At 35.8% G+C, this 9,067-nt stretch overlaps 2 protein-coding genes across 2 annotated transcripts; one reads left to right on the top strand and one right to left on the bottom strand.

Annotated features, from left to right (window-relative positions):
- Positions 1–3,208: 3,208 nt before the first annotated feature.
- On the bottom strand, positions 3,209–4,458 carry LOC148555257 (protein FAR1-RELATED SEQUENCE 4-like). Its single transcript, XM_088490622.1, has 2 exons — positions 3,776–4,458; positions 3,209–3,626 (listed from the first exon to the last, which is right to left on the bottom strand). Exons 1-2 carry the CDS (start codon positions 4,456–4,458, stop codon positions 3,209–3,211), a joined length of 1,101 nt encoding a protein of 366 aa, XP_088346748.1.
- A 985-nt stretch (positions 4,459–5,443) lies between these two features.
- LOC107648621 (Translin family protein) lies at positions 5,444–8,554 on the top strand. The gene is made up of 7 exons (XM_016352422.3): positions 5,444–5,911; positions 6,247–6,343; positions 6,453–6,568; positions 7,015–7,059; positions 7,461–7,486; positions 7,701–7,836; positions 8,245–8,554. The coding sequence occupies exons 1-7, from the start codon at positions 5,539–5,541 to the stop codon at positions 8,349–8,351; spliced, it is 900 nt and encodes a 299-aa protein (XP_016207908.1). The 5' UTR covers positions 5,444–5,538; the 3' UTR covers positions 8,352–8,554.
- The last annotated feature ends 513 nt before the right edge of the window (positions 8,555–9,067 follow it).

The following is a 9,067-nucleotide window of genomic DNA, read 5'->3' as shown; positions in this document are numbered from 1 at the left end:
GTGAGGGTTCGATGCTCGATTCTTTGTTCTCGGCTTTCATGAGCTATTTTCTTCTACAAGTCTATTTGTACTTCATTTTTATAATTTGAATTAGTGAAATCCAGTTCATATTTATTCTTGGAGAATTTATTTACTTTTAACCAAGTAGGTAAAAGCATTTAGCATGTAGTTGCATTCATAGGTTGCATTGCATACTTTCTACCATTCCTCTTCATCTTTATAGCTTCTCTTGAGCTTAGCATGAGGACATGCTAATGTTTAAGTGTGGGGAGGTTGATAAACCACTATTTTATGGTTTATCTTATGCTCAATTGAGTGGATTTTATCAACTCTTTACCCACTTATTCATACTATTTGCATGGTTTTACATTTGCCTTCCTAATTATGTGCTTTGATTGAAAACATGCTTCTTTGACCTTATATTTGCTAATATTAATCCTCTCTTATTACCATTAGATGCCTTGATATGTGTGTTAAGTTTTTTCAGAGATTACAGGGCAGGAATAACTCAGAGGATAGAAAGGAGGCATGCAAAAGTGGAAGGAATACAAGAAGTTGAAGAAGTTGCTAAGCTGTCCAGCCTGACCTCTCTACACTCAAACGGTCATAACTTGAGCTACAGAGGTCCAAATGAGATAGTTTTAGTTGCGTTGGAAAGCTAACATATGGGGCTTTGCAACGATATGTAATTTGCTATAGCTGCTTCGAAGTTAGGCGACGCGAACGCATGAATGACGCGCCCACGTTGCATCTGTGAACTTCAATCCGCGCGAACGCGTGGATGACGCCTCCGCGTCACTTTCCCGCGACCAGTACGTAGGGGTGGAAAAAGGCCAGGCGGCCTGTCAAGGGCCTGTAGCCTGGCCTGTGTTTGGCCTGGCCTGGCCTGGCCTGTTATAAAATAGGCACATGCCCAGGCTCTTTTAAAAGCCTTAATAGGTTAATAGGCCAGGCCCAGGCTCGCTAATTAGCCTTATTGGCCTGTCAGGCCTGCCTGGGCCTGTTAAAATATAATTAAATATATAAATAATTATTTATTATAATAAAATTATGAGATATTTTAAATCTATTATATTTTATTATAAATATTTTTGTATATTTTAAATACATTAAAAGTTTAAAATTTTTTTATAAATATTAAATATATGACATATTACATATAAATATTTTTATTAAAAAATAATTTTTTAAATAATATTTTTATTTTTGTAAAAAAAAAAAACAGGCCTTTTAACAGGCTTCAGGCCAGGCCAGGCTGAATAACAGGCCAGGCCTAGTACCTTATAAAGAGCCTATAACAGGCTACAGGCCAGGCTCAGGCCAATTAATTGTATGACAGGCCAGGTCTGTTAAGAGCAAAGCCTGGCCTGACCTGGCCTGTTTCCACCCCCTACCAGTACGTACCAGAAAACGCTGGGGGCGATTTCTGGGCTGATTTTGACCCAGTTTCAGCCCAGAACACACAGATTAGAGGCTATAAAGTGGGGGAATGCACCCATTCATAATCATGCTTTCATATACACAATTTTAGGATTTAGATGTAGTTTTTAGAGAGAGAGGTTCTCTCCTCTCTCTTATAGGTTTTAGGATTAGGATTCCTCTTAAAGGATTTCTTATTATTTCAGTTCATAATTTCAGCTTTTCAACAGGTTCAATATTTCTTTTACTTTATATTACTCTCTCACTTTCAGATACTTTAATGCTTGTATTAGTTATGTTGCCTAATTGGCTTATGAACCATTCATGTTAAGATTTGAATATTTAATTTAATATAATTGAGGTATTTCAAATTTATCACTTCTTCTATTGTTTGTTATTATTTGATGTTCTAAGTTGGATCCTAACTTGATTTTAGAGTTGATTGATATTTGGAGACCCTTGAGTTGAATTACTCAAGAGTTAAATTGTAATTGAGTTTATTGTTGGCTGGCTCTCTAGTCACTAACGCTAATCCAAACACAAGAGTGAGAATTGGGACTTGTGAATAGAAGTAGACTTCCAACTTACTTGACTTTCTTTTACTTTACTTGGTAAAGGATAACTAAGTAGAAACAACCTTCAATTATCAATTGATCTTGAGAAAAATCCAACAAGGATAGAACTTCCGATTAATCTTCTCCGGATCAAGGCTTTTTAATTTAATTTAATTATATAAAATCTATTATTTATTTTTATTGCTTTAAAAATATACCTGTGCCCATTGCCCAAACTCCAGAACCCCAATTTACAAACTCATAACCAATAATAAGAACATAACTCCCTGCAATTCCTTGAGAAGACGACCCGAGGTTTAAATACTTCAGTTATCAATTTATTTAGGGGTTTGTTACTTGTGACAACCAAAACTTTTGTAAGAAAGGTTGATTGCTTGGTTTAGAGACTATACTTACAACGAGGATTTATTATAACTTCTAAACCATCAATCTTCAGTTCTTTCAGGTAGTCAGCTCCTCCGATTCTGATATAAATTCGCAAATATTTTGCGATCGAAATACCAATTCGTCAAACCTCTTGCTTCTTGGCTCCAACAGTGGCTCGTCGTGGCTGCTCTTGATGTGTGTGTGTTGCCCTTTTTACCTTCTTGCTCCATCGTTCCAATATATATCTCGGTGACACTTGGGTTACTCGTTCAAAGCTTAACACGCTTAGTGCGTGACGGCACAATATCCCTCTTGACTCGAATAATAAGCATTGGCATTTCACTTGGGCTGCTACTGAGTCATAAGTAACCACAAACATGTTGAATATTGAGCTGGAAACTTGTTCTCCAACTTCGTATACTGAATAGCCTAGAGCGGAGTTCGTTAATCTTGTGATACAATTCACCTACCCTCTGAATTGTGCTTGGACTTTCCTAAACTTTTGGTGAGTGTACACATGTTGAAACTGAGCTTCAATGGAGGATTTTGTTGCATACGGTATCACCGTATGAAAATCTGCAGCATCTGATTCTCTCTCTACTTGCTCCCTGCTTCCGAGGCAATTATCGTATTGTCTAATTGAATACGCGAGCTGTTCCGGGTAATAAACTTGTTAAAAAATGAATGCATGCTCTCGCTCCTTTGTGTGCTTCTCATCCCAACCCAGAAGTGGTGATCTAGATAAATTGGAACCCATATATGATGGTCTTCATAAAGATCTGCAAAATACACCCAAATCAGACTACAATGCACCCAAAAACATGTAATTTGCACCTCTGCTGCAGATTTTAAAAAACATTACCTGAAAGCCACTTGTTGTCTACAAGACCATACTTCAGCAGAAAATCGTTCCAATTCCTATCAAATGAATCTTTGCTATGAGAGTTCCAAACAACTTGCCTCATTTCTTGTTTGATTTTTGTATGTCCCATGTACCCGTTTAATTTGCTTGGAATCTTATTCGTGATGTGCCAAATACACCAACGGTGAATTGTTGTGGGCATATAAGCCTCGATAGCCCTTTTCATTGACGCGCATTGATCGGTGAGAATCCCTTTCAGAGTATTTCCTCCCACGCAACGAAGCCAGCATTGAAATAACCATTTGAATGATTCAATATCTTCGTTTTTTATCAAAGCGCATCCAAGGAGTGTTGACTGACTGTGGTGATTCACCCCGACAAAAGAACCACAAACCAGATTATACCTGAAACAGATTACCACAAAACAAAATTATAATCAACAAAATACACCCAAATAATGATTCTATGCACCCAAAAAATGCCAATATACACCTCTGCAGTAGATTTATAAAACAACATAAATTCAGCATCATAAACCAGAACACCATGTTACCTGTTTGTATTGTAGGTGGTGTCAAATGAAATAACTTCTCTGAAATACTCACAGGCAGCTCTGCTCCTTGCATCTGCCCAAAAAGCAAGCTTAATGGACTGATTGTCCTCTAGTTTGAGTTCAAAAAAGAAATTCTGATTCTTCTCTTTCATTCTTAATAAGTATTTCCCGAATTCTTTTGCATCCTCTTGTTCCGAAACATTCCGCACTTCTCTAGTGATGTAATTCCTCACGTCTTTTTCGATAAAATTTAACTCGCGGTGACCCCTGGCAGCTGCAACAAATGATTGGAAAGTTTTGCTAGGTCTGATACCGGCTTCCTCGTTATTCTTTATTGTACGACGCACGGACATGCTTAGTTCCCTGTGCTGTTTGAGCATCTGTGCTGGATCTAGACAGTAAGGATGTGAATGATGCAACACTACCTTCGAAATGATCCAAATACCAACATCCTTCAATACGTGTATATAAATTCTTGCAGGACAATTTAAACCAGCTGAGGGATTTATCTTCTCAGTCGGAGATATTTTCGATTTCCATTTTCCCTCTCTAGTACATGTAATCAATTGATTCTTAATTTCGTTTCCCTTCTTATTTGTGCACCGAACTCTTGAAGAAAAACCTGCAACCTTTGAATAATCCTTGTAGAATTTTGCAGCATCATCAAGGGTTTTAAAAGTCATCCCAACCTTGGGGACAAACTGGTCATCAACTGCACAGAAGGTCTGCAAAAATACACTAAAAATATACTATATTTAAACAGAAACTAAAACAATTCAACTAAAATAATAAACTGTAATAAACTGTAAATGCACCCAATTATTACTGATCTACACCCGAATGTCTGATATAAAATGGACAAAATTATTTTAATTCTAATGAGAACTACTGCATTAGATTCAATTCAAATAAGGAAGAACAAACAACAAATATCACAGACAAGGTTCACATATTATTCAACTACACAATCAAAAAACTACTAATCGGATTCAAATTCAGATTCAATTACTAACTAAAACTAAATCACAGGAACTTCATTGGATTCAGTTTCAAAATTCACTTCGCTCTGATTCAGCTGAAAATTTGAAGTTGAATCATCCATTATCTTCAAACGCAAAACGAAACGAAAAATCTGAAGCACGTAAGGCAGAGATAAACGCAGGTAAAACACGAAGGAGAAGGCACAGAGAAACGCTCGAAAGATATCGAAGAGAAAAGGTAAAGAAACATAGAAGAAATTCCAAAAAGGAAACGAAATCCTTTTGAAAAAGGAAGTTATATATTCACGTGTTGATTGATTGAAAAATCTGTTAAGCAGGCGCGTAAAACATACGTGCCAAGAGAAGCGCGTTTTAGGGATAAGTAATATTGAGAACTTATAAGAGTTGTATAGAAAAAAAGGCTTGTGGAAATTTTCTAAAAAAAAAAAAAAACCGTGAAACAGAACCAAAATTTTTATGTAATTTTCGCTATTCATATGCATATTATCTCTTCCTAAATCGTGGAACTTAAAACCACAATTTTCATGTTTGTTTTCATTTTAATCGTGGTTTAAACATCACGATTTATTCTTGGTTGTTTGGCCGATCGTTATCTATAATCATTTTATATATAACTAAAATCACGTTAGATAAATTGTATAATTTTGATATATTTTTATTTTTCTTGTGCAATTGCCAACTCTTGATAGTTGACCCCACATAACAACATTTGTAAAAGGTTCGCCTTCAACAGTTTCGCAAAAAGAAGAAAAAAACGAAACCATGCAATTTATAAAACCAGCGTTTCGAAACGCCTGCTACTGCTACTACTACACCATAACTCGCTCCTTAAACCCTAACCCCTTCATCCTCGTTTCGTTACCCACTTCCCCGTTTCTCACACTCCAATCCTTTCGACCTTCTTTCTCGACCCTTTCCTCCTTCTCCTCCGCCGTAATGGCCGGTGGCGGCGGTGACAACTCCGTGCCTCCGCTGTCCCATTCGCTCGAGAAGCAGTTCGATGCTTTCCGGTCTCAGCTTGAGGAATCTGGAACCCTAAGGGAGCGAATTCGGAGCGTTGTTTCGGAGATAGAATCCACTACTAGGCTCATGTACGCTAGCCTCCTTCTCGTTCATCAGTCTCGCCCCACTCCCGGTACCATAAACCAAAAGAAAAGAAAGTGTTTTTTATTTCATTGAGCAACACTGGTTTTCTCTAAATGCACTTTTGCCGCATTCTGCGGTTTCTTTGTCTGGAAAATGCAGTTGTCTTATCAGTTTTGGAAGTTGAATAGAAAGCACTATGCAAGTTGCAATTTTTTATGTGTAATGTGGATAATTGTGGTATATTATTCTTGCTTATTGATGTGGTTTAAGATAGCTTAGTATTCAATGAAATGCATGCTGAATTTGGGTATTTTGTAGATTCTCTATTGTGGCAAGTTTTTGTCGTTTTTCTTATGGATTTTTGGTTTTTAACCATTTGAATAGAGCTTTTAGAGAAGGCCAAGTCTCAGATTGGTGTGCTAAAGGAGAAATACAAGCAACTTGCTGAAATTCTTGGAGGATGCCCTGGCCAGTACTACAGGTGATTCAAGTTTAGATGAACTCTTTGTCCCAAATATATCTTTGAAATGCTCATGTTCTGTTACATCTCATGTTTTGATGCAATGTTTTTATTTGACCCTATAATATAGGTACCATGGTGACTGGAGGAGTGAGACACAATCCGTAGTTTCCCTGCTTACATTTATGCACTGGCTCGAAACAGGAAGTCTTCTTGAGCACAAAGAAGCTGAGGAGAAGCTTGGGTGTATGTCTTCATATTGTTGTATTCTTATTTATTGACATGTCAATCGATGATCAATGATTATTGTCTTCCTTTTCGAAAAGAAAAGAAAAAAGAAGAAAACCTTGAGGCCAGTGAGGTCGGTATATATATTTGAATACATTTTTGAGGTCCTATATGTTCTAGCACTAGGGTACTGTGGGGCTTAAGTTGCTCTCTTTTGGAAAATAAACCGCTGCATGGCATATTAAGGAAAATTAAAGAATTTTGCAAGTCAATACACAGTTTGTATTTAAGCATTTATTGGATAATTTTTATGTCCCTTTTTTTTGTATGTTTTAAACCCATTGCTGTCGATTTCTGACTGATTCAGAATAATCCATGTAGAAACTGTAATATGACATTTGGCCACCAAGGCACCAAGTTTACTTCTACTTTATGCTCATTTCCTCTTGTTAACAACTTTGCAGTGAATAGTTCGGAGTTTGGTCTAGATGTTGAAGACTACCTAATAGGTAAGTCTAATAAAATAAGTCTTCAGTTGCATGCTCTTCTTCGGAAGAATTTCTGATTGAGCTACTTTTCAACTTTCAGTGAGTAGTGCCTAATTTAATTATTTAAATGTCATTGTTGGTAGAATACATGGATGTATTAGTTATAACAGTAGGGCTTTTCAGACAAAGGAGCACGATAAACAAATGTTATGTTTACGAATCTAGTCATTAGTGCTTGAGAATAAGATCCATGATTCCTTTTACTCTTCAACGTAAAGATGTCAACAAAATCTTGTCACCTGACATCTCCAAGTTTTTATTGGGCCACTTGGTCCAACGTTGTCAATCATAAATGATCCTGTAGTCAATATTTCATGGGTTTGCTGCATATAGTGATATATGCTTTTTTATTTTTCATGCAGGTGTTTGTTTTATGTCTAATGAATTGGTAAGAACTCTTGATGTTTTTCACTCTTTTTCCTCTAAACTTTTAGTATAGTACATATCTAATTGTGTATAATGGAGAAGAATTTTAAGATAGTTGATGTTTCTATTTAACCTTAAAAAGAAATGCAGACTAGAGGGGCATAAATAAGTCACCTGTTATGTTTGACATCATATTGAGTACACTTCACCCAATTTTGCAATTATTTGACTTGCAGCCAAGGTATGTGGTGAATCAAGTGACAGCTGGAGACTATGATTGTCCGAGGAAAGTCCTAAAGTTCTTAACAGATCTCCATGCTGCATTCCGAATGCTTAATCTTCGAAATGATTTTCTTCGGAAGAAGTTTGATGGTATGCTATTACTATATTTTGTACCCTGTCCTACATGTATTATTTCTTTTGTTGCCTGTTGTCACTATTTTACCGAGATAACGTTGCAAATTGCATTCCCAATGTTCTAAACTTCTAATAAACATCATTTTTAAGATTGATCTCTGGACTGTAACAACATTAATATCATTGACGAACCTGTCCTACTTTACTAACATCTGGCGTTCATTCACTTACCTAGCAAAGAGTAATATGCACATATAGTAGTAGCTTAACACTCCTTTGTGTGTGTTCCCCATTTTATATTGAAGAGACAATTTATTTCCTTTTTCATCCACCAAGTAAATTTCTCATTTGCACAAAATGTTGTGTTTTCAGAAAGAATTTCTACTTACGTATGTTTGGATGATATCATTACACTATTGGCAGGCATGAAGTATGATCTAAGAAGAGTTGAAGAAGTCTACTATGATGTTAAGATTCGGGGTTTGACACCCAATGGTGAGCCAGTTGGAAACCAAGGAGTTGAAGCCTGAAGGATATTCTTAGGTTGTAACACTAAACTTGACCTTTTTTATCAACTCAGTTGTATCTAGAGTTCCCTCTCTAATGTTTGATGAAATGTAAAGGGGAAATTCTGTCATTTTGTGTGGCACTGGCTCTGTGAATTGAGAACCCTCTATTATCTGCATTAGAAAATAGTTTATATGCAAAATACAGTACGAATGCATTTGTTCAACAGTGGTTTATTTCAGAATATTAGATTAGTTTTCTTTTTTTTTTTTGGTGACTCTCAGAATATTAGATTAGTTGCTGAAATTATATAGAAGACTAAGGCCCAGTTTGGGTAAACAACTTAATTAAGTTACTTTTGAAGAAATAGTTTAAATAATAAATGCTTATATTAAAAGTAGCTTATAAATAAGTTATTTTGTGTTTGATTTTTTAGTTCTAAAAGTACTTATTTTATGATAAAAGTGATAAAAAGTTTTTTATTATGAGAGAAGTCATTTTTTTTAACTTCTCTTTAAGCACCAAAATAGTTTTTTAGAAAGTTGCAATTTTGTTTTGAAAATTGTACCAAACATTAATACTACACTTTTTCATAAGTTAAAAGTTAAAAAAAGTCACTTATGAACCTATCCAAACGGGCCCTTTAAGTCATGAAATTTTCACTCATTAAACTGACGCCTATGATTAACGTCTTATCTGAATTAGAACAGTAATATAAATCTAACGAATGCAATTTTTT

The sequence above is a fragment of the Arachis ipaensis genome, chromosome B6 (assembly GCF_059453495.1).
Source record: "Arachis ipaensis isolate K30076 ecotype BB chromosome B6, ASM5945349v1, whole genome shotgun sequence".
Classification (NCBI taxonomy): Eukaryota; Viridiplantae; Streptophyta; class Magnoliopsida; order Fabales; family Fabaceae; genus Arachis; species Arachis ipaensis.
Note: the sequence above shows the minus strand (reverse complement) of the source record. Positions and strands in the feature narration are given on the sequence as shown.

What these genes read in the sequence shown, in the direction of transcription:
- LOC148555257 (XM_088490622.1), bottom strand. Translation starts at nt 4,458, where the DNA reads ATGACTTTTAAAACCCTTGATGATGCTGCAAAATTCTACAAGGATTAT. An exon ending in ACCACCTACAATACAAACAG is followed by an intron (nt 3,627 to 3,775) that starts GTAACATGGTGT and finishes AATCTGTTTCAG; the next exon opens with GTATAATCTGGTTTGTGGTT.
- LOC107648621 (XM_016352422.3), top strand. Translation starts at nt 5,539, where the DNA reads ATGCAATTTATAAAACCAGCGTTTCGAAACGCCTGCTACTGCTACTAC. An exon ending in TGCCCTGGCCAGTACTACAG is followed by an intron (nt 6,344 to 6,452) that starts GTGATTCAAGTT and finishes CCTATAATATAG; the next exon opens with GTACCATGGTGACTGGAGGA. An exon ending in AGCTGAGGAGAAGCTTGGGT is followed by an intron (nt 6,569 to 7,014) that starts GTATGTCTTCAT and finishes ACAACTTTGCAG; the next exon opens with TGAATAGTTCGGAGTTTGGT.